This window comes from Onychostoma macrolepis, chromosome 25 (assembly GCF_012432095.1).
Source record: "Onychostoma macrolepis isolate SWU-2019 chromosome 25, ASM1243209v1, whole genome shotgun sequence".
In the NCBI taxonomy this organism is placed as follows: domain Eukaryota; kingdom Metazoa; phylum Chordata; class Actinopteri; order Cypriniformes; family Cyprinidae; genus Onychostoma; species Onychostoma macrolepis.
The window spans coordinates 7,763,645-7,782,415 of NC_081179.1; the positions used below are offsets into that span (position 1 = coordinate 7,763,645).

Below are 18,771 nucleotides of genomic sequence, written 5' to 3' on the forward strand. Positions count from 1 at the left end.
AAAACACCCCACAAGCTCCCCCCCCCCACACACGTTTTAAAGAAGAAATAAGTCATCAGTTTAACAATAACAAACAAGACTTGTAAGAAATGCTTTTAGTTTCCTTATACTGCAGTAAGCATATTCATTCACAAATTAACAATGCATTTCTGTTATTTCTATGAAAAAAAAAATCACTTATCCAATTTTCTATTAATATAAAACAATTAAAACACATTGTCATGATATAGAACAGAACAGAACAACAACATTTCAGTCAAAAAGTCTTCGCAGAAAGCTCTTCTTAGCTGGGGTCATTTTCATTGAAACTGGAGCCTTGCGATGGGTCATCTTCATTGGGACTCTCTTCACTGGCATCAGCTGGCGTGGTGGAGTCATCTCCTGCTTGGAAAGGCCTCTGTGATCCAAGCAGAAGTACTTGCTGTTGTCTTGAGAGAGGCAAAGCAAAAGGCTTTCGGGGAGCTCCATGCACTGTGCATGGACCCAATGTCCACCTTCACCTCTGGAGCAGAAGATCATGGCAGGTCTGGTGAGCTCAGTAGAGTAGTAGGGCTCCCAGGTGTTGGGGTCCACCTGACAGGTGAGGCAGCACTTGATCCAATAGCCTGTCTGAGATTCATCCTCCTCGTCTTCCTCGTTGTAGGTGTCACCCTCTCCATCACTGCTATACTCCAGCTCATGAGGTTCTCTGCCAAAGTAGAGCTCCTCAGAGTCTTCCAAAGGTGCAGAGTCCTCAAAATCAGTGGACTCCTGACTGCATCCCTGAGTTGATGGTTCTCCATCTTGTTCCTTCTGGAAGCTCACCTGATAGAAATGGTAAGCATCTGGTGGAGCTGGGTTTCCTTCAGAGGGGATTGCAATCAAGGCACTTCCTTTGCCCAGGCTGCCACCAAACCATGTACGGCTTTGGGTTACCTCGCTGGTCCACTGAGGAGGTTCACGAGGCTCCATGTGGACTCCGACATCGTCCAGACCAATGTATGTGCACTCCATACGCTTCTGAGTCTCAGATTGGTAGCCGCCAAAAACTATATACTCATGATAGCCAACAGGAGCAACTATGGCACTGGTAATGGTGAGACCTTCATGAAGAACAGCACAGGTGAGGACAGGGCTTCCTAGGAGAAGCTCCACACGTAGGCGGATCAAACGAGGCGGTCGGCAATCAGAGCTGAGGATGTGACCGCCCAGAAAGTAGACACAGTCCTCTCTCGCAAGAGCTACGTGAAACGACTGGCCATCCGTGAGCTCAGGGAGGGTGTGGGCAGTACAGCAACCAAACTCTAGGTCAATAAGAAAGACCTGTGGTGGACAGTCCACCACGCTGTTCCAGTTTTCTGTGGTCCTTTCAGTGGGGGGCATGTAGGACCTGCCGCCAAACAAAATGCAGGCGGTCTTCCCTCGGCTATGTATCACACTGAGGGTGTGGCCGTATCGAGCGCTAGGGACATCTCCAACCAGCTCTTTTTCTTGACAGCTCAATGTGATTTTGCGATTACATCCTCTGCTGTCTACACTTAACATGTAGAGACTTGAAGACAGCTCATTGTTGGGTGTTCGGCCACCATGAATGAGGTAGCACTCAGGACTGCCATTGTGAGGCTCAAAATGAGCTATCGCAGGACATCGGAGGGGAGGGAGATAACAAGAGTTGTTTGAAAATGAAATGGCACGCAGCTTAAGTTCTCCATTTTTTATGCGTACACCAAATATCCCAGTTGGACATGAGCGTTTTGGCCAGCCCTTTTGACCAAAGAGGTAAATGTCACCCTCCAGCTCTAATAAGGAGAATCCTGGTTGCACAAGGCTAGCACAGTTCACAGCAGTCAGAGGCTGTAAGGACATTTTTGCAGAGAACTGTGTAAAATATAAATGAAAAACAAACACAAATTATTATTCAATTTAATAGTTGTACAATATAAACATTTTGCCACGAAATTCAAGGTAAATTCCATAGCTTGTGACTGAATTAGGACTAGCATCATATTAAGAGTAGCCTAGTATAATAAGATTTTTGTTATTATTATCATAATTAATCAAAGTAATAAAAAAAAAAAAAAACGCGGAACCATATATCCCTTTCCCAGTTTCCCTGATAACAGAAACATTCCCACAGGAAACTGGTTGTAGTTTTCCTTACACCCGTTTCTCTTAGAGAATCCCGTTCAGCTTGCAATAAAACGACTACATTACCCAGCATCCAGTGCGAAACTGGCGTTTCTCGTTCTACGTTTAAACGGTACGTCTTGAGATGTTTCTATGAGATCTGAACGCTGTTATTCTCTTATTTTCTTCTAAGAGTTATAAGCGTTTCTCATTTTTACACTGTTTAGATTCGTTTTAATGTCTTTAGATGATCAAATTCGCTGGACAAATCTTGTTAAACAAGCAGGCTAAGCTCTGGCTGTCACCACTAAAGTTAGTGCTACATTACAAAAATAGCCTAAAGATAATAAAGATAAGAAGCTTTTAAATCACTATATATTTGTAATAATTATATTAGAAAAAGAAATCGTAATTACTTATTTTCTACAAGGCGCAAGAATATCACATACTTTTCTAAATATTTCATTCATAGTCTTAGAATATTGATTCTAATAACATGTATATGTCTTACCTTTTGGTCAATGCACTCCGAAAACTGAGAGCTGTGTGGTGCAGCTAACTTTTATTTGAGATATTAAAGCAAATGGCTTAGTGACAGTGGAAGAGGTTCAGTGTTTGTGAAGGTTGACTGGCTCATCTTGAGGTTAACTGCCTGTAACTGCTGCTAACAACAGGTGTCTGAGCACAACTCACACACGTTTGAATGAAAACAAGCACAAACTCAGTGCATCATTGGTCTGTGTATTAATATGGACTTCATATTGATGTTTTACAGCTGATGATTTATTGACCTAAAAGATTAATCCGGTAAATCTCATAAGATATTAGATCAGTCATGCAAGAATTTGTATGAATGGTCTTTCTTCCCAAATTAACACCACTGTCACTATGTACAATGTAGTTTGATTGGAACGTGTTCTATTAATATTAATATCATTAATTATATTTTGAAGGTTTTATGAAATTAATACTTTTAATGTTCAATAATGCATTTAATTAATTTAAAGTGACAGTAAAGACAGTAAAAGCTTTCCATTTCATATAAATGCCATAAGTTCTAAACTTTCTATTAATCAAGGAATTCTGAAAAAATTATCATGGTTTCCACAAAAATACTGTTTCTTCAGCACCAAATCAGACTGATCAAATTAGAATGATTTCTGAAGGATCATGTGACACTGAAGACTGGAGTAATGATGCTGAAAATTCATTTTTTTTCATCACAGAAATAAATTACATTTTAAAACATATTCAAATAGAAAACAGTTATTTTAAATTGTAATATTTTACAATATTACTAATTTTCAATATTTTTGATCAAGTAAATGCAGCCTAGGTGATAGCACACATACATCACGGAGACGTCTTTGACGTCTGCAATACATCTATAGGACGTTTCCTATCAGATGTCAAACAGACGTTCAGAAAATGTCTTTAAGATGTTCATGATTTAGAATCTGACATCTTAAAGACGTCTATCAGATGTTTGTACACAGCAGATGCTTTCCAGATCTTGCAGACATACAGGTGCTGGTCATATAATTAGAATATAATCAAAAAGTTGATTTCACTAATTCCATTCAAAAAGTAAAACTTGTATATTAAATTCATTCATTACAAACAGACTGATATATTTCAAATGTTTATTTCTTTTAATTTTGATGATTATAACTGACAACTAAGGAAAATCCCAAATTCAGTATCTCAGAAAATTTGAATATTGTGAAAAGGTTCAATATTGAAGACACCTGGTGCCACACTCTTATCAGCTAATTAACTCAAAACACCTGCAAAGGCCTTTAAATGTTCTCTCAGTCTAGTTCTGTAGGCTACACAATCATGGGGAAGACTGCTGACTTGACAGTTGTCCAAAAGATGACCATTGGCACGTTGCACAAAAGGGCAAGACACAAAAGGTCATTGCAAAAGAGGCTGGCTGTTCACAGAGCTCTGTGTCCAAGCACATTAATAGAGAGGTGGAAAAGATGTGGTAGAAAAAAGTGTACAAGCAATTGGGATAACCGCACCCTGGAGAGGATTGTGAAACAAAAGCTATTCAAAAATGTGGGGGAGATTCACAAAGAGTGGACTGCAGCTGGAGTCAGTGCTTCAAGAACCACTACGCACAGACGTATGCAAGACATGGGTTTCAGCTGTCGCATTCCTTGTGTCAAGCCACTCTTGAACAACAGACAGCATCAGAAGCGTCTCGCCTGGGCTAAAGACAAAAAGGACTGGATTGCTGCTGAGTGGTCCAAAGTTATGTTCTCTGATGAAAGTAAATTTTGCATTTCCTTTGGAAATCAGGGTCCCAGAGTCTGGAGGAAGAGAGGAGAGACACACAATCCACGTTGCTTGAGGTCCAGTGTAAAGTTTCCACAGTCAGTGATGGTTTGGGGTGCCATGTCATCTGCTGGTGTTGGTCCACTGTGTTTTCTGAGGTCCAAGGTCAACGCAGCCGTATACCAGGAAGTTTTAGAGCACTTCATGCTTCCTGCTGCTGACCAACTTTATGGAGATGCAGATTTCATTTTCCAACAGGACTTGGCACCTGCACACAGTGCCAAAGCAACCAGTATCTGGTTTAAGGACCATGGTATCCCTGTTCTTAATTGGCCAGCAAACTCGCCTGACCTTAACCCCATAGAAAATCTATGGGGTATTGTGAAGAGGAAGATGCGACATGCCAGACCCAACAATGCAGAATACCTGAAGGCCACTATCAGAGCAACCTGGGCTCTCATAACACCTGAGCAGTGCCACAGACTGATCGACTCCATGCCACGCCACGCCGCATTGCTGCAGTAATTCAGGCAAAAGGAGCCCCAACTAAGTATTGAGTGCTGTACATGCTCATACTTTTCATTTTCATACTTTTCAGTTGGCCAAGATTTCTAAAAATCCTTTCTTTGTATTGGTCTGAAGTAATATTCTAATTTTCTGAGATACTGAATTTGGGATTTTCCTTAGTTGTCAGTTATAATCATCAAAATTAAAAGAAATAAACATTTGAAATATATCAGTCTGTGTGTAATGAATGAATATAATATACAAGTTTCACTTTTTGAATGGAATTAGTGAAATAAATAAACTTTTTGATGATATTCTAATTATATGACCAGCACCTGTATGTGTGCTCAATAAAAGACTTAGGCCCTGTTTACACTAGTGCATTTTCGTTTTAAAACGCATAACTTTTGCTACGGTTATGCCAATCGTTTATACTACTCCAGCATTTTCAAGGTCGAAAACGGAGACTTTTGAAAACACTGCAGACCCCGTTTTAGTTTAAAAACTCTGAGGTTGCGTTTCAGTGTAAACGGACCAAAACGGAGACTTTTGAAAATGATGGCATGGCTGCCCACATTCTCTCTGCGTATCCTTGACGACCGTGTAAACCATAACATCATGCTCATTATTGTACCCATAGATATGTATGGATAGATCCCCCATTCGACCCATGTAACCATAGATATATATATGTAGATGCCTCATTAGCGACTGTTTCTATAAGCCGCTATACGTAAGCCGTCCGCCATATTGTAGCGGTCAACTTGACGTCATTCACCATAGTAATCACTGAATATTTGAAAGATGCCACAATCCTGCACAGCCGATGATCTGCGAACCTACAGTATGGTGAATGACGTCAAGTGGACCGTTCCAAGATGGCGGCTGCATCTACGTGCCTGGAGCGGTCGAATAGGGCATCTATATATGTCTATGCATGTGAAGCGTCCGCCATCTAAATAATAGGGATCTACCTATACAAATCTCTGGTTGTATCTGTATGAATGGTCATGTGACTTGCGTTTTCGGTTGTGTAGTGTAAATGGGGATCGTTTTCATTCTAAAACACACTAGTGTAAACGGGGCCTTATTAAAATGATTTTATTTCCTGTTTTTCGTGATAGCGTTTAAGTTAAAACTCACATAACTAAAATAAGTAAATATCAAAATATGCCTTTAAATGTGTTACATTGCACAGATTTTTCACGTTGGTCTGATTAGGCCACGGTGCAGTCCCACATATTTTTTTCTTTTTATTTATTATGACCTGCATTTGACACCATAATCACACTCTTCATAATGCACCAGTGACAGTGTAGCACGTCTGTATGTAATGTGCTGTTAAAATAGTCTCCTCTGTGTATCTGTGTGGTCTGTGGCGTCAGGTTCGGTGAGGAGCAGAATGATTCACTCTCATTACACCGAATACCAAATGCGTGAGTCACACATCAAATTTTGGCAGGAAGGGGTAGCTCGGATTTGTAAAAATACTCCTTATTTCCCGCAGGCTTATATTTGCATTAACTGTTTCTGCTTGGCGGCTCTTTAAAGGAACGGGAGAAATTAGGCGACTCTTGTTGAAAGAAAGAAAGAGAGAGAGAGAGAAGAAGAGAACAGCTGTGCCTGCCTCATTAGCATAATGTTTTTGTGTTTTGGGGGGCTGTGCGCGAGCCCTTGTGCAGTTGTGTGTTTGTTTTGGAGGCCAAAAGATGTGTGTGTGAGAGTGCAAAACAAAGACGCGTAACCACGAGTGCCTGGAAGAACAGTGAAAAACACAAACAGCAGAGCACCTGTGTCTGAAGAGCAGGGCCATGAAGAGGAGGCTCAGCGACTCCCCTGAGGCGCAACACAAAATAAAGAATTCCTCCGGTGTTTCCAAGCGCACTGGAGAGCTTTATTCTCCCGCTCAAGCGCACTTACATGCCGGTGTTCACACTTACAGACACAGTAAAATAAACCTGTTGAGTCCTGAAATGGATTTGCATACGGTGGCGGTGAATGAATGCAGATGTTTGCCAGCTCTGTCACAATGAAACAGACGCGAGGAAATGGAGAGGGAGACTGAAACGCAACAAACAACAAAACTTAAATGCTTGCATTGTAATGGGCGAAGATATTACTTTCAGACGACTTAGCTGATTAACGTTGCCCACCTTATTTTTTTTTAACACAGAAGCAAGCTGTTTTCTGTGTCAGACTTCAATTCTTTAGCCGCAAAGTGCAGTAGCTAAACGGTAAAACATTTTTCGCTACAAACCAGTGTGTTTATAATTAAAACAATGTATTAGAATAATATGCTAAGAAACACCAGTTTGCAATATCAAGCAGCAAAACGAGCTGTTTTGTACAGCTAAAAATAGCAGATGACACAGGAAGTCAAAGGTCATATACTGTACTGCACTTCAGGGCAAATCTGGTTGTTTTGTACATATAGAAAATGTGCATACTGTACACAGTCTATATAGTACATACTGCAGGAATAGTAGTAGTATAGTATTCCAAGAGAGAAGGAAGAGGTGGGCCAGCAGTACAGCTGAGGCCTGAAGCCATGCAAGGATTTACGCTGTATTATTGATAGCGGAGAGTAATTAAACTCTAGTGTAGCACCTGTTTCTGTCCCCGCTAATGTTGTGCCACCTGAAGACGGCTCTCCCTAGGGCGTGTTCGTGATGAATGACACAGCGACAGCTCGGAGTTTCAGACGATCATCACGCCATTCTTCATTATATTTTAATGTCACGGCAATCACTGCCCGCCCCCCCTTCCCAGCCGTCATTGATTGTAATTAAGCTGAACTTCAAAATGATAATTTCATTCCAATCAGGGCTAATGCAGCTATAATGCATATCGCGGGTGATAAGTGACCTGTAAAAAAGTGCAGCCTAGCAGGACCTCTTCATCTTCTATTTTAGGTTTTTTATACCAGTACTTCATCTTTGTTTTGTCTGGTTCAGGCTCTCTGGGTTTGCATAGTGCACGCAAATATCACTTTTAAACTAAATTTGCTTTATGTAGGCAGTAAAGCCCAAAGTATACTTCATTTTTGTATGCGTACGCAAGCGAACACAAGCAGCGTAGCCTCTCAAGTGTCTACTCCATTTGATAGTGTGCTCCAACGCATGTGCTCTAGAAAGCTTCATCTTTGTCCAGTGTCTGCTTTATTTTTCTCCAGAAGTTATGATGACTAATAAAAATGACTTTGTATTCTTTTAAACTAAAGTTGCAGCTATCTCATAAACACCTCCCTTAGGAAAATTAACAATGGTTTTATTGTAGTAAAAGTGTGGTAACCATGTTTTTTTTTTTTGGCGTATTGATTACTATTTGTATAACCACAGTTTTACTACAAATACCATGGTTAAACTATGGTTAGTGTAGCAAAGCCATGGTTAATTAGTGGTTAACATGGTTTAACTATAGTAATCATGGTTTTTTGGTTTTATTTGTAGTAAAAACCATGGTTATTTTTCGTAAGGGCTCACACAAGAACTTCTCAATGCAGCCACCTATTGTTGCAGTCTCTGCTATTTTGTTGCTGTTGTTGCATTTTTTTTTTTTAGTTTTGGTCAGGGCCAGTGTTGCCACCTTGTGGAACAAATGATTAATGCAAAAGAAATTCAGTGCGCATATGTGACCTGCGTGTGCAAGTTACAAAAATCAGGTGGTGTGTGTGCAGTACGTGCATACTATTCTGTTGACGAAATTTGTGTTGCGCACTGTACACAAACCCTCGCGTATGCGTAAAAACCGAAGTACACTTAATAGTGTAATGTTCAATGAACCAGGCAAATCTCTCACTCTGTTTCTTTCTGTATCTCTTTCTTTCTGAATGTGGATAGGATTGACAGGATGCCAGGTTTAGTTAACAGTTCAGTTGTGGACGACCATGACCAAGCCATAACTGAAGCTCTGGAGCAGTTCTGCAACTCCCCGGAGCAAACATATGAGCAATTCCTGTCCACCTTCACGTACTTGACCCCAGGTGAGCATACTGAATGCCACATACATCTTGTTTTCTCTGATATGTCCGTGATCCTTCGCCTGTGGTCTTTACTGTCGTATCCCTTTGCAGAGAATGTGAGGGATCCGCGATTGACTGCTCCTAGAGGACATGGAGACTCGTCCCAGAGAGAGATGGACAGCAGCCGAGAGCGACAAAGAGAGGATGAAGTGACAGAGATGGAGGGGAGCGTATACCGAAGGATGGGACAGGCGAGTCGCTGCTCACCGACTGCTGATCAGGAAGAGGTCAGCACCTTATAGATCCGAACCGCTGGAACGGACAGTCTTTACTGGGAGAGGTTCAGACAGACCTGTCCTTCACTCCCCTTCAGTCAAAGTTAAAGTCTTCTGCATTAGCCATTGCTCTGTTTATTACACACACACACACACACACACACACACACACACACACACACAGGTCCCTCTTATGTATAATTGGCTCTTTTCATCTTCTTCGTCTTGCCTTTTTAGTGGTGTTTCCCAAGGCTAACATCATTATTGCTTATAATCAGGATTAGGGGTAGGCACCATTTGTGAAAATAGGTGGGGGGAAAAATCTCATAGATTTACATAAACCCAAGACATATGAATAGACTAGAATATTGGTCCAGTAGGTATCTACGTAAGAATGTTCTAGCAACCACAACAGGCTAAAATTCACTCATTTTTTAGTAACCATATAGCCACACTCTGACAATCATTGCACCCTAGCATCAGGGTGACAGATTTTGTAAGTAACGCTCACATTTTCTTAGCAATGGCCTAGCATCAACTGTAGCAACCACATAAAAACATTAAAATTTACTTGCAACCTTATTGCAATCATTTAGCATTTTAGCAGCTCTGGAAACAATGCATAACCATTATGATGATTTTTGTGTGGTTAAGTGCAACTCAACTATTCTTCTGAATGCAATGGCCAAACAGCCACATATCAAACATAACAACCAGTTAGAAATTCACCCAAAATCTATTTGCAACCACATGCTCTGGCAACCATGTATAATCTAGTTAAAGTGGTGTTTTTTTTGTTTTTTGTAGAGTTAATGGTGCAGTATGTAATATTGACAGCTATATTTGAGAGAGTCATTTCTCCCACCCTCTCCTCCTCAGACTCAATGCACATGTGGGTTGCCAGATTGAGGACTCACAACAGGAACGAGCGCAACTGATAATGGAAGGCGATGAGCCTTTGTTGTTGAGTTGATTTATACGTGCTTTAATATGCCTCTTGTCACAGAGCTTTTTCGATGGATGCCAAGAATTTTTAGGTTAGGTGGAATCTGCAATCTCTGACCCAGTAATCCCACTGTTGAAAAAAACTTGGGGCAGTCGTGGTCTAATGGTTAGAGAGTCTGACTTGTAACCCAAAGGTTGAACCATGAAACATATAGCAAAGCTCTGGCAACAACATTCTAGCTTTGTGGTTGCAACTTTTGTTATATGAAAGCACCACTTTCTTCAGAATGCATCCACCTACAGTAGCAACACACTGAAAATGGCATGGAAACCCTTAGCACCACTCAAAATACTAAAAATATTCTCAATTTTTCTGTATGTTCTGCCTTTTTGATGTGTCTCTTCCTCAAGACTTTTGGAATTCTCCTCTCAGTGTATTGGATTGCTTCATTGCGATGTGTGTTTTGCTTATCTGTCTGTCTGTGTGAACGGTGCTAAGACTCCCGCCTGGCTTGTGTATTGATCTCAGTGGGGCTCTGGCGAGCCACAGCACCGGTTACTGTCAATAACGCAAAGCACATCAGCTAACATCCCAGACTAGTCAATGCTAAAAAAAAGCCTCTGCATTATTTAGCTCCCTGCCACCAGGAGAGAAAAACAGCTGTATTGATTATAATGCTGTTTTGATTGTAATCACACCGATTCATATGGCTGCTGTCATTTCAGAGCATCATTAAATGAAATGAGATGGTGAGTTTATGAGTTTGTGTGTTTGTATAGGTGCTGCTGGATGGCGGTTGTGTTGGGGGAAGACTGGGCGGCCCATCAAAATTTGTTCCAGACAGACCTGTGAAGGTAAACAGTTCTTTAGAGATGCCTAAAAATTAATCTGAGATGCCTATAAACATGCTTTTAATTCATTCAGAACCAAACAAAGACAATGTTAGCCTACTTAATAATTGTGTTTATAAGCTCATTACAGTATGCTAAGCTAACTTCAACATTATTGGATCGATTGAGTTCAATCTAATGAAAACAAATGATGCTATTGCATTTTTAAGCTCATTAGAGTAGGCTAAGCTAATTTTAAACCATTGGAGTCAAGACTTCAATTTAATAGGACTATTTTACATAACATAATACTGAGCTGACGTTAACGTTAAACTCTGCAATCAAGACTTCAGTCTAATAATATTGTGTGTTATCTATTTATAAGCTAAGTAGCGTATGCTAAGCTAGTGTTAACATTAGACTGTTGAAATCAATTGAGTCAAGATTTCAATCTAATAAAATTGGACTATTTTGCTTAGTTGTTTTGTGTTTTGACATTTTAAGCTAACTAGAACATGCTAAGCTAACATTGAACTGTTGGGATTACTTGAGTCAGGATTTCAACTTAATAAAATCTATTTTACGTAATATTTACCTGTGCTGTGCATTTTAAGATCAAGAGTATGCTAAGCTACAAACATTCTGTTGTTATAGCTTAGAAACATGTTAACATCAAACTTTATGGGAAGTGTTGTTAGATTAGCAAAATGTTAACATCTAACTGTATTGCATAAATCAGTTATGAATGAGATTTTTGTGTGAAGTGACATCATAGGCTCGCCGGCCAACATGTTGTGGTTTTTGTATGTATGCTTCAGACATGGGTCACGCTGATGGCGTTCCCCAAAGCGATCCCTAGAGGACGCAGTTCGATGTTCAATGTTTCTGTTGTGGTGCTAATTTGCTAATTCTAATCAATTGTAATTCTAAAATAACTGTTCATAAAATATCTTTTTTCCCCCTCTTGGCAGTTTGATAATTATCTGGGAGATTCGGAGGATGAAGAGGAAAATCCGGACACTACAGGTGTTTATTTCTATAAAACGTAACAAATTCAAATACTTGACACTTTACACAGTTTATGTAGATTACAGTGGCCTAGATGCACATTTGGAGTCTTTATTTACATTTTTACAAGTTCTTTTTTCATGTAAAGCACATCAATTCTTCTCGTCTCTTTCATATTTGACAACAGCTTCAAATGGAATTGGATCTATCACAAATTCATATAAAATTCACATAAAATTCACATAATACGCATTGACATGTTGGCATCACCTGTATGGATGTATTTTAAAATGGGAATAGCGAGGCATGCTGGCATAAATATTCTTTTCATGTGCATATGTAAGGATTGCATGGGCTCACCTTACCTTTAATAGGGTTTAGTAGATATCATGTGCACGCTTTTTTGTAATTAGAGCTGTCATACAGCTTGATTTAAATATATTACCATTTATTACACATATTCAATGCATGCAAATTCCAAACCGCTCCCTCGTCATTAGAGCCGGGGGCAAGTGCTCGCTTGGCAAGGCTTAATGCTTGCTGTGCAGGCTTGTAATGAGTCGCTCTTTTCTGTGGTGCCAGAGAAGCTCATTTAAACTCCAATGACCAGTTTAGTACAAAAATAAATAAAATAGTTGGAGGAATGAAAGCCTCTTTTGATTGGAGAGGCTTACTGTTCAGAACAGGGCTTCCGTGTTTTTCAGTGTGTTTGTCTGTGATCAGAGTGTTAATTCAGAGGAAAGGGTGTATGTAAAAGTCATTAGGTGGCGTGTTTATAATGGCAGTCGTATCCACTAAATAACAACAAGATGCATGCTGAACCTTGAAGTTAATTAGCATGAATAATCATGCCACTTCTTGTTGGGGATGGTAAAAATATCCTTTGCCGTGAGTTGGCAGGTCGCTGTATGGTTGTTGGCATTCTTGTCCTTATGTTGTAGGTGTATGGTGTTATAACTTTTGAAAATCTGACAGTATTTTTTAAAATAATTGTTTTATTTAATGAAAACACCTAATATTATTGCTGAAAGGCTAAATAAACAAATAACTTTCCAATCATTTGGTGCTGCAAGATTGCTAATTGAACTAAAATTACGGCAAAACAAAAGCTCAAAAAAAGAGTAAAAAAAATTTACTAAAATAAATGTAAAAAATAAATAAAATTGTCCGCTAAACTTTGAACAAAAGCTAAATATAATTACAGATAAGTGTATTTCAGTTTTATAATTTTAATTAAATCTGGATTGTCTGGTTTAGTTATTAATCTCTCAAACCTGATTATTGATGCATTCTGTCAAAAAAAGAACTGTTTATTCAGAAGGAGGCCATTAAGGACATGTAAAACAACCAATCACAGTTTGCATTTTTGTATATGTCACATTTAGTAAATAAACTTGATGACAGGCAATTTTGTCATGTCTTTTGAGTGAATCAATTATTCAGAGATGCTGCTTCATTCAGGAAGAAAACAGATGGCTTAATGAGTGAATCATTAAATAGATTCATTCAAAAACTAAAAACGTTGATTCATTGACGACAAATGATATTTTTGCAATCCACAGTTGTTTGTTGTTTAGAGACCCACTGCTGGAAGATTTTGTGTTATGTTAGAAGGAATGAAAAGTAAAGCTATGCTAACACTAAATAAAACCCATTTTATTCTATGAATAAAGAAACAAAAACTATTGCACAACTAAAAGAAACTAATCCAAAATGCAAAATAAATAAAGAAACATTGAATTTTTCAAAACTGTAATAATCTTGATGTCAAGGCCTGTAACTTAGCCATTAAAGAGATAGTTCACCCAAAAAATTTGAATTCTGTCATCAATTACTCACCCTCATGTCGTTCCAAACCTGTAAAACATTTGTTCATCTTCGGAACACAAATTAAGGTATTTTTGATGAAATCCGAGAGCTTTCTGGCCTTCCATAGACAGCAACGCAACTGTCACGTTCATGGCCAAGAAAGGTAGTAAGGACATCGTTAAAATAGTCCATGTGACATCAGTGGTTCAACCGTAATGTTACGAAGCTACAAGAGTACTTTTTGTGTGTAAAGAAAACAAAATTCATGACTTTATTCAACAATTTCTTCTCTTCTTTCACAAGAGGGTGAGTGATTAATGACAGAAATTTTAGTTTTGAGTGAACTATCCCTTTAAGATTTGCCTTTACCTGAGGGTTCAGCAACACACTGGCAATCGGCATCCAGATGAATCTTAAAGTGGGTTGAGGGGAAGGCGGTTTTGGTCAAGGCAGATCAAAGCTCAAGAAGAGCTACCAGTTATCTACAGTTTTAATGAAACACGCCTCTAGTCACCGGTCAGGGAGGTTCACGGCACGGCATAACAGCATCAGCCTTCAGATTCATTAGCGGCATGAAGCTTCTTCCTGTGTTTCTTTAGTGAGCTGGTTAATGGTCTTGTTTTTGAGACCACCTTGTTCTGAAGGCCGTGGGTGTGTGGGGATTCTTCTCTCTCTCTCATATACACACACACACACACACATACACTCAAACAAACATGCAGAAATGCACACTACACCCTCAGATGCCTGGTCCTCACCCAGCAGCTGAGACTATGACTTTCACTGTGCCAGTAATTAGCTGTTTAATTAAGATCAGCATCAGCTGAGCTCTTGCCAGGCCTGATGTCTTTCTCTCACATACACATAAACTACTGCAAAATCCACTGAGAGACAGGATGTAAACAGCTTATTAGCACATCAGTCCTTCCTTTATGACATAAAGTGTAAGTTTACTCAAAATGTACTTTTGATGTTGTTTTAAACTTTATTTCTCTGTGGAACGCAACATATGTTTTGCTAAATGTCCAAGTTGCTCTTTTCCAGAAGGCTCTAAGCTCCCAAAATTAGGCTTTCAAATATATGCAACATATGAACTCCTTCCAATCTAGGGACATTTGCAAAAAAAAAAAAAAAAAAAGTCTCAGGGTTTATGTATTTTTGCAAATTTTTCACTTTACAACTTGTAACAAAAACTAACTACACTGTAAAAAATTACCGTAATTTTAACGGTGAAAAGCTACGGTAAAAACCTGTTAAATGGTTAACGGTAAGTTACCCTAATATATATGGTGAAAAACTGTAATAGACATTTCAGACAATTTTACGGTGAAATACCGTTTTTGGAAGTGAAAAAGAATGTAAAATTTACAGGGAAAAAACGTAAATTGACGTTCCCAGAATTCCCTGCGTTGCATTTCAAATTTTGTTTGAATTTGATGTTTTTCTTTGAAATAACTAGCTTTCTTCTTAGTTTTTTCTTATCAGTTATGTTTATGTTACATCTAATGTTGTTAAATTAATGTTTATTGCATATTTCAGTTTAATGAGTCTCACCATGATGGTGTTTAGTGCTTGTGTGAATGACACTGTGCACCGCCTATATATATTATTATTTAAAAGCTGCTTGTGATGGGCTTTGGTTCATCATGTGACTTTCTCATCACCACCTGCATTCGGTGGTTATCAGTGTATTTCAAAGGTACAAAACAGATTTCAGTACTTCAATAGGTTGGTATATTAACATTATATCAGTTAATGAAATTACGGTATTTAACTGTAAATTTAAGTTAAAACCGTAAAACCTAAAATGTTGCTACCGTATATTTTACGGTAGAATTCCGGCAACCACAGCTGCCGTTTTTTTACCGTAAATTTTACTAAATCTTTTTTACAGTGTAGAATTTTCTTTTTCTCACAAACAAAGAGAAATGGCTTCAGAAGACACAGAATATTGTCTAAAGTCATATTTTTTTTTGTTATAATTGGAGCTTGACAATCATCCACTTTCATTATATAGTAACAGACATTCTTCAAATCATATCTTCTTTTGTGTTCCATGGGAAGATAGAAAGAGTTTCGGACAACAAGAGGGCGAGTCAATAATGACAGAATTTTTATTTAAAAGAGACAGTGCTCACTAATCAACAGTCAAGTACTGTAAATAAGCTAGAGTTAGCCAAATAGACTAATTTTCATCTGTTGCCTCTTGTCAGACTTTAAGGTGGCAACCTAAAATTGATCGCAAATAACGATCGTAGTTGTTTACAGTTTATAAAACATGCATCAATGCAGTAAAACCGAGCATATGAAATGTAGAGAAGAAAAAAAATGAACAGATTTAAATATACTTTAGAACAGTATAATACCAAATCAACAGATGAATAAATAAACACCACCAAAGATAATGATGAGAGTGTCAGAGATAAGATTATTTATATACATTCACTGTAAAAGAAGAAACAGTTGTAAATGAATGTTGTTGTGTGTTGTCAGGCACATGTATGCTGCCAGGTGAGATTGAAGAAGATCTGATAGCTGTCTCCTCTTCATCTCTCTGTCACCACACACTGCTGGAGATCTCCTCTGCTTTCACAGACCAGAGGACACACACTCCCAGTGCAGCCGAGAACCAGGTACACACACACACACACACACACACCAATGTGTCTCTCTGAGAGCAGTCAAGCTTGGGAAGTAACTCAGGGACTGAGATGCACTTTTCTGTTGCGTTTCACAGAGCCTGTAAAATCCGTTATTAACTTTTTTTGTCATTCTAGGATGAAAGCGAGGAGGTTGTTGCTTTCCATCTGGATGAGAACTTTGATTACGATAACGTTGTGCTGTCTCACAAATATGCCATCCAGGAACAGAACGGCAGACCATCTTGAGCTGTAAATGAATGTAACTCTGGCAAATGCTTTTAAAAACTCTCATTTTACAGAGTAAAGTCCTTGTTAACATGATAGAAAGGGTTTTATTTCGCCAAAGAACTAGAGGGAAGACAGACTGGCTGTTTTGAGTGATAATTCTGCAGTTTGTAGCATCTGTACTGCTCAATAAAGTATGTTAGTGTCTCTGTTTTCAAAGACACAATTAAATTTAATACGCTCAGTCCAGTTTTACATTTTACTGATAATTAGATGAGCAGGACCAAGCTAGAAACCGGAAATAAGCATGTAACGGTGTCCACAACCCATATATCTTCCATAAAGTGACTTTGTGAGAGAAGACATGATTGCTATGAAGAATCCTTTATAGAAAGAAAATTTTCATTTTGACTTTAAAAGTACTTTAATTTGCATAAACAAACCAAATGATGCGTATTTGTCTTGTAGTCCAAATCAAATGTCATTATGGTTTTTAATGTTATTATTTTACAAGTAGCTAGGCTTAGACACTTTCATTTTCTCACTCAACAGCTAAAATTGGTGACCTGTGGTGTAACTCTTTTTCTTATACGTACTTGGAAAAGTAATTTCTCGTTCTGTCTTACTGTGTTTTATTCACTGGAACAAAACGCTCAGGGATGTTTTTTTCTGTTCTCTGTAAAAACTTCATAACCTGAATAAAAGGCCAAAACATGGTGGTCTTTGAAAAGAATTTGACCCCTTTTTCTTGACTTGATCGTTTATTTTGACATCTCAGAGAATGTCCATGCGTACCGTAAAAGAAGTTTCTAGCTGTTTCCCAGCATGTTTCCTCACATTTTCACCACCCTTACTTTCATTTCCCGCTTTTGTCTTTTTTCTTTGTACTCTGTGACCCAGAGTTTCCGAAGAAAAAAAGATAGAAAAATAGGTACTTTTTACTTTTTTTTTTAACCTGTACTAAAGCATCAAGGGAGAAATGTTATTTTCCCAAACTTAGTGAGCTTCCTGTGGAGGGAGTGTTTTAAAGCATTTAAATGATTTTGCCTTCTTTATACTTAAATACATTTTAAAGTATTTTTATGACTATTAATAAAATCTTAAGAAGTATATACTGATAATGGACTATTAAAAATAAATAAATAAATAAATTCATAATTTTCATTAATATTTGATTTATCATGTTTTTGTAAATATATTTAAATTAAATACAATTTATTTTTTATTTAAAATGTAAAATGCAGCCTCTCTAAAATGATTATTTTAAAGATAAAAAAGTTGGCCTGTGATATATTGGCTAATATTTGGCAAATAGTTTCCAATTATATATATATATATATATATATATATATATATATAATTTAGATAGGACTTGGTCTTGGATGCCCGAAATAGCTTGCAGGAGTTGTTGCAAATATGGCCGCTGAGTGAACAGACTTTCCTTGAAAGGGACTTTGACTGAAATCAATCACGTCTGTAGTCCAAAACATTATCTGTGAGTTGCAGCCTATGTAGAGCATTTCAAATCATTCACGTATAAGATGCTGTGACTGTTAGGATATTCCATCAGAAGGCAGCTGTTCGTAGCGGACAGTAAGGCAGCTCGCTAGGTTTCAGAACAGAGCTGAAGTGTGCATATTTAAAGTGTCCTCTGTCTCTGCGGCCATGCATTTTTAATGTCTGCTTCTGTCATGGTAAGTAATTGGTGGACAGAGAGGTTGAATCGAGACACAAGAGACCTTTTCAGTGCACTTTAAAGAGCTTAACTGATTTTAAAAGTTAACATGATTGTCAAAATATATAGCCGACGGAGAAGCTTTTTTAAGCTGTTATGGAAGTTTACGGTTTCAAAAATAGCTGCATTCAGGCTTCATTCTCAGCATTCTCACCACGTCTTTATAAAGATTTATCTTTTCCTTATTAGTCAAAATATTATTTGCTCATGTTCATGCCTTTCCAAACCCATATGATGCTGTTTTTCTATAAAATAGCAATTTTTTCTAAAATGGCTAATATTCACCCACAAATCAAATGATCCATGCAGCTTATAATGCATATCTCAATTCAAATATTGAGGCTATTGACATCCAGTTAGTGTCATATTTGGTCTTACACTGAGAAAAAATAAAAGAAGATATCAGTTATATATATATATATATATATTTATATATATATATAT

At 38.1% G+C, this 18,771-nt stretch overlaps 2 protein-coding genes across 5 annotated transcripts; one reads left to right on the forward strand and one right to left on the reverse strand.

Annotated features, from left to right (window-relative positions):
- Positions 1 to 59: 59 nt before the first annotated feature.
- On the reverse strand, positions 60 to 2,787 carry rag2 (recombination activating gene 2). The gene is made up of 2 exons (XM_058768125.1): positions 2,618 to 2,787; positions 60 to 1,857 (listed from the first exon to the last, which is right to left on the reverse strand). The coding sequence occupies exon 2, from the start codon at positions 1,843 to 1,845 to the stop codon at positions 253 to 255; it is 1,593 nt and encodes a 530-aa protein (XP_058624108.1). The 5' UTR covers positions 1,846 to 1,857; positions 2,618 to 2,787; the 3' UTR covers positions 60 to 252.
- On the forward strand, positions 2,120 to 17,436 carry iftap (intraflagellar transport associated protein). 4 transcript variants are annotated; one of them, XM_058768129.1, is made up of 8 exons: positions 2,339 to 2,418; positions 8,736 to 8,878; positions 8,969 to 9,144; positions 10,858 to 10,932; positions 11,880 to 11,934; positions 16,219 to 16,236; positions 16,321 to 16,358; positions 16,503 to 17,436. In XM_058768129.1, exons 1-8 carry the CDS (start codon positions 2,354 to 2,356, stop codon positions 16,611 to 16,613), a joined length of 681 nt encoding a protein of 226 aa, XP_058624112.1. In that variant the 5' UTR covers positions 2,339 to 2,353; the 3' UTR covers positions 16,614 to 17,436. The 4 variants fall into 4 exon arrangements, with proteins under 4 accessions (XP_058624111.1, XP_058624112.1, XP_058624110.1 ...); XM_058768128.1 differs by lacking the exon at positions 2,339 to 2,418 and adding an exon at positions 2,120 to 2,239 and having other exon boundaries at positions 16,219 to 16,358; positions 16,503 to 17,350; XM_058768127.1 differs by having other exon boundaries at positions 8,969 to 9,108; positions 16,219 to 16,358; positions 16,503 to 17,435.
- The last annotated feature ends 1,335 nt before the right edge of the window (positions 17,437 to 18,771 follow it).